Raw genomic sequence first — 19,686 nt, 5'->3', positions numbered from 1 at the left:
CTAGTGCTCTACTACTTTGAGCCACAGAGCAACTTCCAGTTTTCTGGTGCTTAATTGGAGATAAGAGACTCACGGACTTTCCTGCCTGGACAGGCTTTGAACCGCAATCCTCAGCTCAGCCTCCTGAGTAGCTAGGATGACAGGCGTGAGCCACAGCGCCCAGTGAACAGGCAGTTTTGAAGTCCGGGGTAGGTCTCAGAAAGAGGATCTGCAGGACCACCAAAGGGGAAAGCATTCACCAGACAAGCAGGAAGGGCTGTCAGGAGGTAAAGGGAGATGAGACAAGTATAATACACTTGGCCTTCTTGCCATGATCTCAACATGCATGTCCCCCATTTAAAGCTGGCTTGATAACTTAAGGCATTACATCTTTCTGTATTCACAATACCTAACACTAACTAACAACACCCAATGTCATCTGAACATTCCTCACTGAAAACAGCTACTCTGAGCAGATAAAGCTGACGTCGCCTTTGGGTTTCACACAACGGAAGTGTTAGACAGGCACCTCCTTAATGGATGGTTCTGTCCCCACGTGGTCCATGAGCTTGTAGGTAGCAGCCACAAACAGTGCTGTGGTTTCCAGTCCTTCTTCAAACTGCAGATACACGCCGCCCAGTTCATCCAGGCGAGCAACAAGGTCCTGTCACAGCAAAATGGAAGCATGTTGGAAGTCAAGCGGCACAGAAATGAGGTATACAAAGCCCTCTCATTCTAAATCTGAAAAACATCTGTTACTTCATACTTTTTCAATAAAGATGCTTAGACATACAAGAAGCAGTACCTTCACCATTGGGAGGTCAACCTCTCTAGACCCCCGGCAGTCCTGCCCAAGTCCAGAAGTCATGGCACTGAAGCACTAGCTACTCTGGGCAGGACAGGAGACCTGGCTGCAGAATTCTAAGCATCTCAACATTGATGTAAGACATTCAGATACAATCTACCAAGCACTGCACTTCCCTTTTTAGCCAATTCTCTACAAGATGAGAAGAGACATACTGTCCTCCTGACCATCATCCGTTGATGACAGTGTCAGCACTGCCTGTTGCCTCTGCCATGAGGTTAGCCCCAAGGAGCAGGAGGTCTTGGGCAAAGGACAGAGCAATAGTAATAACCACAGTGAGCTGGGCATGGTAGTACACAGCTGTGCTCTCAGTACTTACGGATGGAGGCAAGAGGACCGTGAGTTCAAGGAAAGCCTAGGCTATGTAGTGATACCTTATCTCAAAAACAAACAAGCCAGGCATATTAAGTGGCTCACATCTTTAAGCCTAGCTACTCAAGAGGTTGAAACTCATAGGATTGTGGTTCACAGCCTGCCTGGGAAGAAAAGTCCAAGGGACTCTATTTCTAATTAATCAGCAAAAATGCCAGATTAATATGGCTCAAGGAGTGTCAGCCATGAATGAAACATTTAAGCAAGAGCATGAAGGCCTGAGTTCACCCCCCAGTACCAGCATAAAACAAACAAAAAACAATAACTTTGCTATGGCCACTCACTGAGCACCTATTATATATTAGACTCTTTAGAACCTCACTTGTTTCTACAACCACTGATGCTCAGAGCCACTGTACACCTTGCCTAAGATTACAAGGAAGTATTTGAATCATAGGACCATTCATCTCTAAACCTTCTAGACTATTAGCTCAAACAAGAAAAATGATTTGTTGCCTAATTTGATGCAACTATATTCCCACAGGCATACTGCTCTCCTACAAAGAACACAAGGATGCCATGGATATGAAAAGAAATATAATTGCTGTAACCAAACAGGTGTGTCTATTACAGAACACTCCTAAATGGTACCAAAGACAGGAATTGGGATACTCTCTAGTAAAACATTTTCATACCTCAATCTCCTCCACAATATTCCTCAGGTCAGCCTGCTGGGACAGGTAAGATGCTGTCTGTAGAGCCTGGACAGTTCTGCAAGGTAAAGAATAGAATACTGAGACTAAAACTCAGTTAAAGTTATAAATGTATCTGGCAACTGTGTGTTGTACAAGGTGCTAAGCTAGGCCAAAGCTGGCTGCCTGTCAATCTTCTATTTTGCTTTTATTTTATTTTATTTTTTTTTTTGTGAACACACTGTACAGAGGGGTTACAATTACACGGGTAGGATAATGCGTACATTTCTTATCAAGCATTGCAGCCTCCTCCTTTGTTTACCCTTCACATCCCTTCCAGCCTCCCCCCACCCCCCCAAGCATGAACTTTTTTTTTTTTTTGCTTATGTGGTACTGAGGAATCCAACCCAGGGCCTCAGGCATGCAAGGCAAGCGTTCTACCACAGAGCCACCTTCTCAGCCCCCTATTTTGCTTTCTTAAGACCAAAGATATATTGTATCTACATCTGTGGACTGCCAGGTAGAACCTGGAGCTCTCTCTCTAAAACCAGAGCAATACACATGAAAAACACTCAGTGAACATATGCTGAGTGACTAACATTCCCGTTACCACTATTCTACCAGGAGACCTACAAGTCACTCATCACTATGCAATCAATAAAGAGGGACAGAACCAAAGATTTGGCTCAGTTTATTCATACATTTTTCCTCATAAATACACATATAAAGATTATTTCATTCTTACCAACAATGGCATAGTATTGCATTGCCCAAACATATCAGTCTCCAGTTGATAAACATTTTGTTTTTCCAGTCCTAGGGCTTGAACTCAGGACCTGGGCACTGTCTCTGAGCTTCTTTTACTCAAAGCTAGCACTCTACCACTTGAACCACAGAGCCACTTCTGGCTTTTTCTGTGGATATGGTACTGAGGAATCAAACCCAGGGATTCATGCATGCTAGGCAAGTATTCTACCACTAAGTCACATTCCCAGCCCTTGATAAATATTTTTATTTGGGTCTTACAATGTTATCAGATTATGTTTAATTTATGGAATTGAAATTTTCATACAATACCACCATCCCCCCCCTTTTTTTTGGTCTGTCATGGGGCTTGAATGCTGGGCCTAAGCTCTTCAGTTCAAGGCTAGACCACTTCCAGGTTTTTTCTGGTACTTAATTGGAGATAAGAGTCTCACAGACTTTACTGCCTAGGCTGGCTTTGAACCACAATCCTCAGATGTCAGCCTCCTGAGTAGCTAGGATTGTAAGTATGAGCCACCAGTGCCCAGCTACACCAACCATTTTAAAGTAAATTCACTCTGAAGTGGCACTTACTTCATTCACAACTTTCTACAATCACAACTCTGTCTAGATCCAAACACTTTCATCATTTCAAAATAAGAGCCTGCAGCCATTAAACAGTTTCTTTCTCATTCTGCCCTCCCTACCCTGTCACACTGTCACGTGTGATCAACAACCTATGTTCTGTCTCCATGAATTTATCTGTTCTGGACAGCCACAGGTAGATAGATACAAATGGATTGGGTGAGGTGCTGGGGATCAAACTCAGGGTCCCATACATGTTTAGAAAGAGCTTTACCACGGAATCATACCTCAAACCCCCAACAGGAGACCTCTTATTTGTTCTTTAACATGTTCTTGAGGCTGGCTCATGGCTTATCCATATTATAGCATATATCAATATTGAAATTCTTTTTCAGGGTTTATTTATATTTTTTTATGCACTTAACAGTGTATTTCTGGCTGGGTTCCTGTGGTTTAAGCCTATCATCCTAGCTACTCATGAGGCTGACATCTGAGGATCACAGTTCAAAGCCAGCCTAGGCAGGAAAGTTCATGAGACTCTTATCTCCAATAAACTACACAGAAAAAGCTGGAAGTGGCACTATGGGTCAAGTAATAAAGTGCTAGCCTTGGGCACAGAGAGGCTCAGGGACAGCATCCAGGCCCTGCGTTCAAGGCCCAGGTAGGCAAAAAAAAGTGTATTTCTGTAAGATAATCTTTTTAAAATGAAATGTGACAAGCATGAGTACATAACATTTTTTATTCAATTCTATTCTCTAGTTAGATAATGCAGAAAATATATACCATGCTTCTGAATGGAATTGAGGAAAGCTGAGGCCCCCTGGTGGTGAAATTGACAACTGCCCAAGCCCAGAATGGATCCTGAATTCCTAAGAGATGACTGGGCCCTTGTGTAAAACACTAGTTATCAAGTCCATGTGTTAGGAAACACAGAGCAAGAATTTGTCTGCTTACAACAAGATCATACCAATTTAGATTCCCTCCTGGAAAACTAATTGCATTGAGATGACAAGTCAGAAAACAGAGCAGTTACAATGCATAAAGAAAGAAGCCCCATGAGCATTCAATGACTCCTATGGGAGTTATAATGTTATAATGTACTTGAGAAAATGAAACATGAGTTTCCAAACAAGACAAAAAAAAAAAAATCCCACATCTGCCCAAGATAAATGCTGAGCTCAGTAAAGGCTGTTAAGATAGCTTTAAAAGACCTTTTCAATTAAGATACTATTTGTCTATTTTTTGGAACAGAGTATCATGCAGGTAACAACCTCTGAAAGTTTACAATGAAATTAATCCATTTAGTTTCATCACTGGCTTCAATTACTTATTCTCAAGCAGGCAATTTCCTTCTCTCTGGAGTACTATATCTGGTGCTAGCTTTGCTTTGTTAGTATTTTTTCTTTTTTTTGGTCAGTCATGGAGCTTAACCTCTGGGCCTGGGCGCTGTCCCTCAGCTCTTCAGCTCAAGGCTAGCTCTCTACCACTTGAGCCACAGCATCACTTCTGGCTTTTTCTGTTTATGTGGTACTGAGGAATCAAATCCAGGGATTCATGCATGCTAGGTAAGCACTCTACCCTAAGCCCCACATTCTTAGCCTCATGAAATGACATCTTTTCAGATGACTTATACCTATAAATATTCTTAAGAGAATATATACTTCCTAGAATAACTCCTTAAACACAGAAAGCCCATTACAACGAGCTCTAATTTACATCAGATTTCACTAAATGGGGCAGTATAAAAAGAAAAGGTAGGGCTGGGAAGGTGGCTCAGTGGTAGAGCGCTTGCCTTGCATGCATAAGGCCCTGGGTTTGATTCCTCAGGCACCACATAAGCAAAAAGAAAAAGAAGCTGGAAGTGGCACTGTGGCTCAAGTGGTAGAGCGCTAGCCTTGAGCTAAAGAGCTGAGGGACAGCGCCCAGGCCCAGAGTTCAGGCCCCACAACCTGACCAAATAAATAAATAAATAATAAATAAATAAAAAGAAAAGGTAGGCCAGGTGAAAGGTAGCTCAGGCCTTTAATCCTAATTACTCAGGAGGCTAAGATCTGAGGATTGTGGTTCAAAGCTAGCCTGGGCAGGAAAGACTGTGAAACTCTCAACTCTAATTAACCACCAGAAAACTGAAGTAGTGCTGTGGCTCAAGTGGTAGAGCATTAGCCTTGAGCTGAAGAGTTCAGAGACAGCGCCCAGGCCCAGAGTTCAAGCCCCACGACCAAAAAAATAAAAAAAATAATAATAAATTAAAGGCAGTCTGGCACTGGTGGCTCATGCCTGTAATCCTAGCTACTCAGGAGGCTGAGATCTGAGGATCGGGGTTCAAACCCAGCCTGGGCAGGAAAGTCCATGAGATTCTCATCTCCAATTAACCACCAGAAAATTGGAAGTGGCGCTGTAGCTCAAGTGATAGAGCACTAGCCTTTAGCTGAAGAGCTCAGGAACAGCACCAAGGCCCAGAGTTGAAGCCCCAAGACCAAAATAAATAAATAAATAAATAAAAGGCATCCTGCTAGCTTGACAATCGCACTCTGAGGTGGGTCTTAGTCTTAGGTGAAAACACTGAAGTTGGGAGAAGGACAACAGAGAAACTGAGTAAGATTGTCTGGATCCAAACACCATTCTGATTCAAAGAATATGTTCTTTTTACCTGTAAGCTTTGTAGAAGACAGCAAAAAAAAAAAACACAGAATAATTCTATCTCTAGCCTTTATCTTTTATAAGTGTGTTGTGGTACAGGGGACTGAACTCAGTCCTTCATGCTTTACTTGAGCTACATCCCTGGCCTTGTTTCTATTTTGGTTCTGAGATAAGGTCTTGCTAACATTTGCCTAGCTACCCATGAACTTATGATTCTCCTGATTTGGCCTCATGAGTAGCTAGGATTATAGGTATGCATGATCACACTCAGCTTTTTGTTAACACTTTAGTGGGCATATCCAATGTGCCAGGCTCTATGAGCACTGCAAATGAAACTCACAATCTAATTCAGAAATAACTGTATCACAACCAAGGAAATATCTGGCTACATAAGAAAAGAAATCTTTAGTCCCTTTATTATCTCTCTTAATCCTGACACCTAGTCTAAAATGTAGGGCTGGGAAGGTGGCTTAATGGTAGAGTGCTTGCTTTGCATGCCTGAGGCCCTGGGTTCGATTCTTCAGCACCACATAAGCAAAAAGAAAAAAAGCCAGAAGTGGCACTGTGGCTCAAGTGGTAGAGAGCTAGCCTTGAGTTGAAGAGCTGAGGGACAGTGCCCAAGCCCAGAGTTCAGGCCCCACGACCAGACCCCCCCCCCAAAAAAAATAAATAAAATAAAATAAAATGTAAAGATTATTGGTCCTCTTTTTACAGATGAGGCCAAAGAAGTTAGTAACTTGACCAAAGTCATATAGTAAGAAAGGAGCACAACTAGTGTTCAAAGCCAGATCAGCCTGATTCCAAAACAGATAGATAGTTTTTGTTTTGTTTTGTTTTGTTTGGTCCGGTAGTGGTGCCTGAACTCTGGGCCTGGGTGCTGTCCCTCAGCTCTTCAGCTCAAGGCTGGCGCTCTACCACTTGAGCCACAGCGCCACTTCCGGCTTTTTTTCTTTTTTGCTTATGAGTGCTGAGGAATCAAACCCAGGGCCTCATGCATGCAAGGCAAGTGCTCTACCACTGAGCCACCTTCCCAGCCCCAGATAGATGTTTTTTTTTTTTTTTTTTTTTTTTTTGGGGGGGGGGGGGGAGTCCGGTCGTGGGGCCTAAACTCTGGGCCTGGGCGCTGTCCCTCAGCTCTTCAGCTCAAGGTTAGTGCTCTACCACTTGAGCCACAGCGCCACTTCCGGCTTTTTGCTTATGTTGTGCTAAGGAATCGAACCCAGGGCCTCTTGCATGCAAGGCAAGCGCTCTACCACTGAACCACCTTCCCAGCCCCAGAAAGATTGTTTTTATATTCCTATCCTTAGAGATAAATGAGAAGGGTTCTTTTCTTTCTTTCTTCCTTTCTCCCTTCCTTCCTTCCTTTTTTTTTTTTTGTATCAGTCCTAGAACTTGAACTTAGGATCTAGGCACTGTCCCTGAGCTTTTGTGCTCAAGGCTACTTCTCTAGCACTTGAATGACACCTCCACTTCTGGCTTTTTGGTGGTTAGTTGGAGGTAAGAATTTCACACTTTCTCTCAGATATCAGCCTCCTAAGTGGCTAGGATTACAGACATAAACAACTAGTAACCAGCTTTTGGTTTGGGTTTTGTTTTTTTAAGAAGGTGGCATCAGATCAAGACACTAACAGTGACATCTTGAAATGCTAACCAAGATCAAATAATAGTATTTGGATATTATTTTGTCTCAAAAATACTAAAAAAAAGTGAAAAAAAGCCCAACACTTTTAAGTTTGTTAACAAGATTCCCATTTGTAATCATAGGAATTGCTCCAAGTTTCTTTTCTTCCCCCACACCTTTTGAGAGGAGCAGAGTCTGATCCAAGAATGGTTTTTTCCCCTGATCACACATTCACCACATGCCTATCTCATACTTCATCAGAAAGCCCTTCCTCATGGAGCCCCCACTGCCAACATCTCCCAAACTTCTCCTTTGGTTAGTCACCCTGCCCCCACTCTCTCACCCTAACAGGTGAGCATGTCTCCACTCGGCAGTGAGCTTATTATGCTGGCTCCGCACTTGCCTCCTGCTGGAGCAGCTTGCAGAAGACTGTCCACGTGAGCTCAAGGACAGGGATCTCACTGTTTAATTCAATACAAAGTCAGCCACGACTAGCAAAACCCCTGGCACACAGTAGGTGCCCAGGAAATGGCTGCTGAACAAATGAGTGGTACCCGCCGCAGAAGAAGTCCAAGAAGCCTGCCAAGTGATAACTCACGCCAGCACAGTCTCCTCCTTGCTGAGACGAGCAGTGAGGGCACTGAGTGCCTCCTGTGATGCCAGAGGAAGGCCGAAGCCACTGAGGGCTGCAACTGCATGGTAGATCTGGGTAACAGAGGAGTCTTCACTGACTGCTGCCAGGAGCAACTCTTTGGTGTCATTGGAAATAGAGATCTAGGAAAGCATTGGCAGGCACAAAGGTTTCAGAAATGGGTGGCAGACATACCAGTCACTCCCACATAACACCAGCTCACTTACTCTCTAAACCCCAGGCCTCACAACTCAATGTTCATAAAGTGTCAATACAATACTTTTGTCTACTTATGTAGTTCTCCTATGTTCAGTGAAATGACTCAGAAATCTATGGTGCACCGTTTGCTCTTAAATTATATATATTTGTTTTTGAGACAGGATCTTACTATATAGCCCATTTTAGTCTTTATGATCCTCCTGCCTCAGTCTCCCAAATGTTGGGATTAAAAGAATTTGGCATAGGCCAAACTTGTAAATGTTAAGAGATAAAAAGAAAAAAATCCTAGCTACTTAGGAGGCTGAGATCTGAGGATCATGGTTCAAAGCCAGCCCAAGCAGCAAAGTCCATGAGACTCTTATCTCCAAAAAACCACTAGAAAACCGGAAGTGGTGCTGTGGCCCAAGTGATAGAGCACTCGCCTTGAGCTGAAGAGCACAGGGACAGTGCCCAAGCCCAGAGTTCAAGCCCCATGACCGACAAAAAACAAAACAAAACAAAAAAAAAAACTCAAGGACTCCCAGAAGAAAGGTAACAAATGTAAGAAAAGCTTATTTACAACTCATGAAAATGAAACCAGAAAACAAACTATGAATTTGAGTGTGTGTGTGTGTGTGTGTGTGTGTGTGTGTGCACGCACGCATGCACATGCACACTTAACCTCAGGGCCTTATGCTCTTGCTAATTTCCCTCAAAGCTGGCACTATACCACTTGAGCCATGCCTCCACTTCCAGCTTTTTTTCTGGTTAACTGGATATAAAAGTCTCTGAAATTTGTCTCCCTGGGTGGCTTCAAATCTGGATTTTCAGATCTCAGCCTCCTGAGTAGCTAGTATTAAGGGGTGCGTCCCACTGCTTTTTTAAGGAAAGTAAATCATACACGGTATAGACAATCTGTTTGTTAGCCCCCTCCAATCAAAACAAAACAAATCTATGAAACTATCTCACTTTGGTTTTGGTTTAGCAGTGGCAGGGGGGTCAACCCAGAGTCTTGGGCATGTTAGGCAAGCTCTCTTTCACAGAGTTACATCATAGAGCCCTGATGAATTCCTACCCATAAAAGATTTGCTTGGCAGAAAATTAAGTACCTGTTTAGGATCCTGGACTCACCTCACACCCTGAGAGGGCCTGGCTGGACTGGGCAGCATAGAAGAGGGAATCCACGTTGCTGGGATCAAGGTTAGATTTGATGAAGGTGCATGCTTTCTAAATGAGAGAGAAAGTCAACAGTAAGTGGTGACATACACAGTGCCTGGACAAAGTGAAGGTGTTTGGGGTGATAAATACAATTCTAAGCCAGCTATGACAGCTTGAAGTGTCAGCTACCTACGACAGGTTTTTAAGTAGTTATTTCCCTTAGGACACTGTATTACTTGTAATTGTTCAGAGCAGCAAGCCTAGAGAAACATGAATCTTTGGACCCCTGAAGGAGGAAAAGCACTTTACCAGTCCCCTAATGGGATAACCTTTGTTGGGTGTTGTAATAATCAAAGGTTACTTATCCTCTGTAGATATTATTATTTCCCCCTTCCCTTGCCCCATCCTTTAAAAGAAAACGAAACCGGGACTTGAGCTGGTAAGTAACCTATAGGGGAGACAAAGTTTACAAGTAACAGAAGCTCCAGATTCCAACTGTTCTTGGATCTCTACTGAAATTTCTTCAAAGCCGAGACAGACTGGACATGTAAACTGATCTAGAGCTTCTCTCTCTTCCACTGGACTTCTGCTTCAAGTACAGGCATTGCTACGTCACCAACCAATACAGAATCATTCTTGCCTCTGTCTTTCCCACAGAGCCAGCCTATCAGACTTACCTTGTTTTCACTTCTCCACCCACACCCCTGCCTCTTGAATTGTTGGTGAATGAGGGCAGCTTCTTGCTCTACCTCACCTAGACTGTAACAATCTTCCCCTAACAAGTCTAAGGCATATAATGTTCTCTGCACAATGTTTCAAGATGGAACTTCATGAAACACAAATGATGTACTCCTGTGCTTTACTAATGTAACTCCAGTGGTTCTTCATTACTCTCAGACAAAAGCCAAAGCTGAAACATGCAATGCCTTCACAACAGACCTTACTTCTAAGGCTGCTTGTATAATGTCTACCAAAGTCACTCCTATAAGTAGTATAAAAACCCAGCCATTTCAAATTATATTACAAGAAAACCAGTTAAAATTAGGTTTGGATGGACTCTGGTGGTTCATACTCGCAATCCTTAACTACTAGGAGGCTGAGATCTAAGGATTGCAATTTGTAGCCAGCCACAGCAGACAAGACTGAGAGACTTTTATCTCCAATGAACCAGCAAAAAGCTAGAAGTAGAGGTGTGGCTCAAATGGTAGAACACCAGCCATGAATAAAAAAGACAAAAGAGAGTTAAAGCCCCGATACTGGCACTACAGAAAAAAAAAAAAAAAAGGATTGGCAGGGTAGTTCAGTGGTAGAACACTTGCCTAATATATATACAAGGCCCTGGGCTTGATCTCAAGTACTGAAAAGGAAAAAGATAAAACTCAGTGGGCACCTGTGGGGAACAGAGGTGGGTGGCACAATCTATTCCAAAGTGTTTCTCCAAACAAAATAGTTTCTGAAAATGTTACAAATAAAATTTAAACAAGCCAGGTACCAGTGGCTCAAGCTTGTAATCCAGCTATTAAGAAAGCTGAGATCTGAGGATCACAGTTCAAAGCCAGCCCGGGCAGGAAAAGTTCATGAGACTCTTATCTCCAATAAGCCAACAGAAAACTGGAAGTGGTACTGTGGCTCAAGTGGTAGAGTGCTTGCTTTGAGCTGAAGAGCTGAGGGACAGCGCCCAGGCCCAAAGTTCAAGCCCCAGGACCGACCAAAAAATTTAAAAAATTAAAAAAACAAGTCTCAAAACAAGAAAGTTTTAAGCCTGAGAGATAAAGGAGAAAAAAACAAAGTACTTAGCTTTGCATAAATTAGAGATTCAAAGAAGAAAACGACTTCATACACGCAGAATACTTTCTGCTGAATACAATAAGCTGAAGAAGGACTTTGTCGCCCTCTGGTGCTTTAACAATGAAACAACAGTACCCAGAATCCCAAAACCATGATGGTCATTGCTACCTCTTTCTGAGCACCTAAAATGTGTCACAGTGTTCTAAGTGCTTCATGTGGGTTTCTTAAATTCTCAAACAACCCTATGTATTAGGCACATTAGCTCACAGACAAGAAAAATGAGGGGAGGAAAAGTAACCTATCCAAAATCACTTGGTTCTTAACTAGGAGAACACAAATTTAAATGCAAGCAGCATGGCTCCAGAGTCTGAGCTAGACAACCTCTATCTCAAAAAAACCTAATAACCCATGCTGGAGGAAAACTCACCTCAGTTCTATTCTGACATTTTGTAAAGTCAAATCAAGGTACAGGGTAACAGCATTCAGTGATATTTGACAGTATGGTTTTGTCAGCAGAGTAAAGAGACCTCATAAAACATGTTCAGGGCCCTCAGTGAGCTCCCAAGGCTAGAACCCTCCCAGGTTCAAGACACCTTCACAAGTGAAAGCTGAACACCACTTCCTAAGTGTCCATCTCCTGCCTGCACAGTCCCTACTTTCTGTACTATGTTTTAAAATTCAAGTATCCCAAATCCTCCTGCACAAAGGACCTCCATGCTTTCTTCTACTTGTCTTCCCTACAACTCCAAATCAGGTTCCTACAGAAAACCCAGCACCTGACTCACTCTGCTCTCCCTCACATCCTTTACTCTCATTTCTTCACACCTTGCTTCCTACACCTTGGCTAGAGCGTTGCGCGGCTTTCATTGTCACCCAGCGGGTCTAGGCGCTGGTGACCCTCCAGGCTTTGTCTAGGCACTGGTGACCCTCCAGGCTTTGTGCGGATGCTCTCTTTTTTTTTTTTTTTGGTCCGGTTGTGGGGCCTGAACTCTGGGCCTGAGTACTGTCCCTCAGCTCATCATCTCAAGGCCAGTGCTCTACCACTTGAGCCACAGCGCCACTTCCGGCTTTTTTCTTTTTGCTTATGTGGTGCTGAGGAATCGAACCCAGGGCCTCAGGCATGCAAGGCAAGCGCTCTACCACTGAGCCAACTTCCCAGCCCAATAATCTAGTGTAGAATCCTTTTTTTTTTTTTTTTTTGTCGGTCGTGGGGCTTGAACTCTGGGCCTGGGCGCTGTCCTTCAGCTCTTCAGCTCAAGGCGAGCGCTCTACCACTTGAGCTACAGCGCCACTTCCAGCTCTCTTTTTTTTTTTCTTTTTCTTTTGTCAGTCTTGGGGCTTGAATTCTGGGCCTGGTGAGCTTTTCAGCTCAAGGCTAGCGTTCTACCACTTGAGCTATAACGCCACTTCCCATTTTCTAGTGGTTTACTGGAGATGAAGAGTTTCACGGCCTTTCTTGCCCAGGCTGGCTTTGAATGCATTTCTCAGATCTCAGCCTCCTGAGTAGCCAAGATTTCAGATGTGAGGCACCAGAGCCCCACTAAAATATTTTTTTAAAGTAAAAATAGGATATATCCTTTTTAGAAAGCTTAAGATATGAAAATATAGATTTAATACCTGTCAAAAAATCACCCCATAACTATACTATCCAAACCAACATTTTTGAACATTTGAGATTATTTCCTTTTATGCTTCTTTATTATTGTTAAACCCAACTGGGGTCTTAGGTATGTTATTCCCTAGAACTCTTTCTTACCTCATATGTTTGAGGCCCTGGGTTCTATTCCTAGTACTGCAGAAAACAAAATAATTGGGACTATATTATAAATTTACCTGTTTTAAATAAAATTAATGGAAAGGTATCAGGTGGAGTGGAATTTTAAGAGCTAAGAGAAAACAAAAGAAGGAAGTGGTGCTGTAGCTCAAGTGGTAGAGCGCTCACCTTGAGCTGAAGAGCTGAGGGACAGTGCCCAGGCCCAGAGTTCAAGCCCCATGACCGACAAAAAAAAGAAAAGAAAAGAAATGTTTGAAACTTAAGAGAAAATGTGGTTTGGGTTAGTTTGGATGTTTTCCATGCTAATGTAAGAGTGATCCTCAGAGGTCAGCCTCCTGAGTAGCTAAGATGGAAGGTGTGAGCCACCGGCGCCTGGCACTCTCTTCATTTTGACTTCTCTTTCTCAATTGGTAGCTCATAATGTATTAATAAAATTCAAGTCTTGTTTTCAAAGAAATCCTCTTTTCATCCTTGACTTCCCAAACAGGTGCTGACTTCTCTTCCCACACAGCCACAAATCTCCAGAGATGCTGACCCTAGTTCCCATTTCCCCACCTCCACCCACTCCAATCTGGTTTCTGCCCCGATCATGCCATTGGAGATCTCCAAATTTTCCAGTACCTGTTCCCAACTCCACACAAGCAGACTACTTCCTTATTCCAAACATTAGCTCTCAATGACTTCCAGAAGTCTATCATACTCCCCTGTTCTTTCTCTCCCATCTGCCTTTTCTTGTGTTACCAGGCATCCAACTCAGGGTTTTGCAATACAGGGCATTTTACCACTGAGCTACACACATAGCCCTGCACACTCCTCTGGTTCTCCTCCAACTACCTCAGCAGCAACCTTCCCAGTTCCAACCTCTTCTGTCAGCCACTCCTGTAGTGTCCCAACTCCCACGTCCACTTCTCTCTCTTCCTAGGCAATCTCACTCCTATCCAGAACTTCCAAAACCTATGCAAACAATTCTCAGATCTGTATCTCCAGCCACTGACACAACTCACAAGGCACTATGAGCTCAGCATCACAAACACCAAATTCATGTTCCCTCCTGCATAGCCAACTTCCCCTCTGGAGCTCCTACCTTATAGACTAGCTCACCCATCCATGTAGTCTGTGTAGTCTGTCTGAAGTCTGTTAACTTCTCTACCTATCTGCAGTCAATCTTGCCCCACAGCACCACAGTCTGTCTTCTATAAAGTAGAAGAGAAATCACTCCAAAATACAAATTAGATGATACTTGCTGTTTAAAATCAATTCTAGCCAGGCACTGGTGGCTCACACCTATAATCCTTGCTACTCAGAAGGCTAAAATCTGAGGATCACAGTTCAAAGCCAGGCCAGGCAGGAAAATCCATGAGACTCTGATCTATTAACCACCAAAAAAAGCAGGAAGTGGAGCTATAGCTCAAGTGGTAGAGTGCTAGCCTTGAGCAAAAGAGCTCAGGGACAGCCAAAGTCCTGAGTTCACGCCCTAGGACTGGCACAAAAATAAAATCAATTACACTTTGGAGAAAGACTGAAATCCTTCCTGAGGCAGCCTAGGCCTGGGGTTTGGCCCCAGCTTTCTTCTCTGGCCTAACTCCTCTCCCCAGTGACACAAGGTCTCCTCTTAGTCTGGCTGGAAAGGAGCTAACACAGGTCCTTTGATCCAGTTACTTCCTCTTGTAAATCCCCGGTTAGTTTCAGTTTAGAATTCAAATCAGTCACTTCATTCATGGAATAAACAATTAAGTGCCCACCACAAGTCCCGCTAGACAAAGAGGACATACTACAAATCAAATGCATAATAAGTTCTGTCCTCACACAGCTATATATTACAGTGATGCAGAGTGGGATTTTAAGCTCAAGATTTCCTTGGGAAAGCCTTCTCTGACCAGATCACAGTCTCCCATTTTTATATTCAAGGAAGCTACTTAGTTACAACACACATTTCATGAGGTACCATTATAACAAAAGTCATCTAGATAATTGTATGACAATGCCTCTCTCTACTTTTACACTGTATACTCCAACAGTGAAGGGGCTCTTGTTTGGTTCAATGAAATAACCAGTGCCTAGCATCATGCCTAGAACACAGCAAAAACCCACAGCATGTTGAATGACTAAATGAATTGTGTAGCAAGCAGCCAGAACAGATGGCTCCCCGCTTGCTGAAATCCTACAGTATTTTCCCCAAAACTAGCCCGTGCAGAAAAGGCCATGAGACTCTTAGCGAAAACTCTTAGCAAAAAGCCAGAAGTGGAGATGTGGCTCAAGTGATAAGAGTGCTACCCTTGAGCACAAAAGCTCAGAGACAGCACCCAGGACTTGAGTCTGATATGGGCACATACCCACGCGCGCACACAAACACACACGCACGCATGCACACAAACAGAAAAGGTTTTAATCATGATTCATTCTCTATACAAAGTCAGAATTGCCTGATGCCATGGCTGTCACTATTTAGAACACATAAGCACTTGTGCCTTGACCTTCTTAACACAGGTTTCCAGGGGACTAGTGTCTCCATTCCATTCCACTAAAAACAGCACTCAAAAAGAAATCTGTTAGAGGGAACTAAATAGTCCTATATTAAAATAACCAGGGTTATCCTCAAATGAGCAAGTTTGTTTTGAAGCACACAAGGAAACACAGCAAGGGAATTATAGTTATCCCAAGCCACTGGTCAACAAGACAAAAGTGGCCTTACCTTTACATCAGGCACCTGGGCCCCAAGGCTGCTGAGTCCCACAATGGAGTAGAAGGCAGATTCCAAATTTGTAAAAGGGCGGTCCAGCGAGGCTTTCAGTCTCTCCACGTCGTTCTTGGTGAGGTAGTGAGTGGGTGTCAGAGCCTGGGTGCAGGCTATGATTGTGAGGGCCAACAGGAAGGCAGTGCTTGAACCTTAGAAGGAAATGACTATTAAATGCAGTCCAGCTGGTGGCTTACGCCTGTAATCCTAGCTGAGATCTGAGGATTGCTGTTCAAAGCCAGCCTGGGCAAGAAATTCTGTGATACTCTTCTCCAATAAACCACCAGAAAACCAGAAGTGGTGCTGTGGCTCAAGTGGTAGAGCACTCACCTTGAGCTGAAGAGCTGAGGGACCGCGCCCAGGCCCAGAGTTCAAGCCTCACAACTGACAAAAAAAAAAAAATGTTCCCAAGTTCTACAGATAGTCCCAATGATGACACACACAAAGGTCTGAAAACCAATTGTGTGGGAAAGGGGGAGGAACTGGGAGGTTTAGCCTCAAGAGGAGACTGTGGGAGTAGTCCACCTGCTAGAGAGACAGTCCTCCCAGTAAGCTCTGGGCATTTAAAGCACAAAACTCTCACCATTCTCTCTGGGAGGATGTTCAGGTCCTATGTCTCTTAGGGCAGTCCTAAATCTTTACCAGGTCTTTTCAGCCAACCCTGGCGTGTTTCTCCAAGGATCCACATTCTTCCTACTCAGAACTTTTTTGTTTCTTCCCACTATAATTTTGCTTAATCTTTTCTGAGATTTCAGCTCAAATATCCCTTAAAAAGCCTTCCCCTGGGATAGGCCCCCAGTACAATAAGGCAGAGAAGAATGTGGCTTCTGGAACCATGATGAAATTGTGGCTCTACCACTTATTCTCCATGGGACCATGGCCAAGTTACTTGGTGCCTCAGTTTCCTCAAGGGTAAAGTGGGATATCAACATTATCATCCTCAAGGCATTATGAGTTCCTATAGACCTTAGAGTGACTGTAATACAAGTGCTGTCCTATGTCAGCTACATTTCTACCATCATTGTGGCCACTATCCTATTCCTTTATAGTAATCTGTCTTCCACAACTATGACAGCATGAGGTCTGACTTCTCTGTGAAACGAAGTCCTACAGGCTCTTGTTCATCCCAGTTTTTTCAGCTCTTGCAAACTGCCTAGCACATGCTGAATACTGAATAAATATTTGTCAAATATGCAAAGAAAAATAAGTCCCCACTCTCAGATGCCATGGGAGATAGGAAAAGGAATGATAAATTTCTACTTTCTTCATTTAAAACACTAAATGAAAAAAAAAAAACCATTTTGTTGGGCTGCTCAGGATAAATTAGGTGTCTGCTACCCAAGTTAAAAGAATAAGTGATCACAACTAACATTAATGATCCTAATACCTTTGCCTGTAGCTCATATATAGCTTAAACTAGACTCTCTTTAACAATACATTGTTCTAGCAAAGGACCAGTGGCTCATGCTTATAATCTTAGCTATTCAGGATAAGATCCAAGGATCACCATTCAATGCCAGCACAGGCAGGAAAGCCCATGAGATTCTTATCCAATTAACCACCAACAAGCCAGAAGTGGTAGAGGGTTAGCCTTGACCAAAAAAACTCAGGGACAGAACCCAGAACCTAAGTTCAAGCCCCAGGCCCAGCACTGTAATATCCATTTTACAAATAAAAAAACTGAGGAGCAGAGTACCTTGCACATAGCCAAGCCAGGTTTAAAAATATCAAGTTCACGCTGCAATTTTTCTTTTTTTAAAGAATGTTACAGAAGGGGTGGGATGTATCGCAGTGGCAAAGCACCTGCCTAGCAGGTGCAATGTTCTGGGTTTGATCTTTACTACCAAAGTAGAAAAGACAAAAAAAAAAAAAAAAAGGAAAAAGACAAAAGAATTATAGAAGAGATGCCTACATTGTTTTTATATGAACATTTGATCCACTCAAGTCTGTGTGTTAACCTGAGTATAAAAGTTCTTTTAAAAAAAAAAAAAAGAGCTGGGAAGATGGCTCAGTGGCAGAGCGCTTGCCTTGCATGCATGAGGCCCTGGGTTCAATTCCTCAGCACCACATAGGCAGAAAAAAAAGCCGGAAGTGGCGCTGTGGCTCAAGTGGTAGAGTGCTACCCTTGAGCTGAAGAGCTGAGGGACAGTGCCCAGGCCCAGAGTTCAGGCCCCACGACTGGACCAAAAAAAAAAAAAGCCTTTACTTCTCCCAGCTCTTGAGAGAAATTGGGAGGACCACAATATAAGGATAACCTGGGGACAAAGCCACTAGGTATAATGGCTCACTGCTGTAATCCTAGCTATTCAGGAGGTATGGCTGGTTCAAGGCCAGCCCCAAAAATTGCAAAAAGTTCACAAGACCCCCCACTTCAATGATTAAAAGCTGGGCCCAAGCTGGACTCCAGTGGCTCACACCTGTAATCCTAGCTACTAAGAGACTGAGATCTGAGGATCACGGTTCAAAGCCAGCCTGGGCAGGAAAATCCATGAGACTCATCTCCAACTAACCACCAGAAAACAGAAAACCAAAAGTGGCATTGTGGCTCAAGTGGCAGACAGCTAGCCTTGAGCTGAAGAGCTCAGGGACAGTGCCCAATCCCAGAATTCAAGCCCCACAACGGGCGGGGGCTGGTGGTGAGAGCTTGTCATCAATCTGGGCAGGCCTAGGCATAAAGTGAGAATCACCTCAAAAATAACCAAAACAAAAATGGGCTTGGAGTCATGGGTCAGTTGGTAGAGTTCCCGCTAAGAAATCTAAAAGGGGCTGAAAAGGTAGCTCAGTGGTAGAGTGCTTGCCTAGCATGCATGAGGCCTGGGTTCGATTCCTCAGTACCACATAAGCAGAAAAAGCCATAAGTGGCACTGTGGCTCAAGTGGTAGAGCGCTAGCCTTGAGCTGAAGAGCTCAGGGACAGTGCCCAGGCCCAGAGTTCAGACCTCACAACTGACAAAAAAAAAAAAAAAAAAAAAAGAAATCTAAGACCAAATTCAAACCTAGTTCAGGTGAGAAGAGAGGTGGGAAACCAAAACACAGAGCTCTATAATGTGACTAATCACCTCATTTATTTTGAATGTTATTGTGTGCAAAGTACTAGTTCAGTTGTTAAAAATATGGCAAGACACCCTCACTCTCATAAAGCTTGAATTCTTGTGACAAAAGAAAAACATCACACAAAATAATTAAGAAATATGATTTATCATGTTAGATAGAAGGTAAAAGTACTATGGAGAAACACAAGGCATATAGAGTTATCTAGAGGGCTGGGAATGTGGCTTGCCTAACATGCATAAAGCCCTGAGTTCGATTCCTCAGTACCACATACACAGAAAAAAATGGAAGTGGCACTGTGGTTCAAGTGGTAGATTGCTAGCCTTGAACAAAAATAGCTCAGGGACAATGCCTAGGCCCTGAGTCCAAGCCCCAGGACTGACCCCCTCCCCCCCAAAAAAAAGTATCTAGAAAGGGCTGCCCCAAGTAAGAAACAAATACTGTCTATGAGACCCAAATAAGAAGTCCTCTTCATGAAACCATCTGGGGAGAATTCTTCCCAAGAAGAAAATCAGGGGGCTGGGAAGGTGGCTTAATGGTAGAGTGCTTGCCTTGCATACATGAGGCCCTGGGTTTGATTCCTCAGCACCACATAAGAAAAAAGAAAAAAGCCAGAAGTGGCGCTGTGGCTCCAGTGGTAGAGCCGCTAGCCTTGAGCTGAAGAGCTGAGGGACAGCGCCCAGGCCCAGAGTTGACTGACCAAAAAAAAACAAGAAGAAAATCAGGTTCAAAGCCTTCTGAATAAGGTTTGCAGATGGTGTCTTTTGAGATCAGAGGAGTAAGATAAGCAAGGGTAAGAGATGAGGTCACAGCAGGGGCAAATCAGGAGGGGCTTGCTTGTCTGCCACTGCAGGAATTCTGGCTTTTACTGTAAGAGTTGAGAGCCACTAACAAATTCTGAGCAGAATGATCTTA

The 19,686-nt window shown here is 43.4% G+C and overlaps 1 protein-coding gene across 2 annotated transcripts in view; it reads right to left on the bottom strand.

The window, feature by feature from the left end:
- Rpn2 (ribophorin II) overlaps positions 1 to 19,686 on the bottom strand; it is a 54,261-nt gene that overhangs the window by 32,513 nt on the left and 2,062 nt on the right. For both annotated transcript variants that reach the window (XM_070007265.1, XM_070007266.1), the window contains exons 2-6: positions 15,680 to 15,873; positions 9,399 to 9,494; positions 8,037 to 8,212; positions 1,852 to 1,927; positions 509 to 643 (exon numbers count right to left, since the gene is read on the bottom strand). In XM_070007265.1, the coding sequence (XP_069863366.1) occupies positions 509 to 643; positions 1,852 to 1,927; positions 8,037 to 8,212; positions 9,399 to 9,494; positions 15,680 to 15,873 (677 nt within the window). The remainder of the gene's footprint in view (positions 1 to 508; positions 644 to 1,851; positions 1,928 to 8,036; positions 8,213 to 9,398; positions 9,495 to 15,679; positions 15,874 to 19,686) is intronic.

This window comes from Dipodomys merriami, unplaced genomic scaffold, assembly GCF_024711535.1.
Source record: "Dipodomys merriami isolate MVZ:Mamm:240054 unplaced genomic scaffold, mDipMer1.0.p SCAF_7, whole genome shotgun sequence".
Classification (NCBI taxonomy): domain Eukaryota; kingdom Metazoa; phylum Chordata; class Mammalia; order Rodentia; family Heteromyidae; genus Dipodomys; species Dipodomys merriami.
The sequence above is the reverse complement of the archived record's forward strand: the minus strand, read 5'-3'. Positions and strand labels throughout refer to the sequence as shown.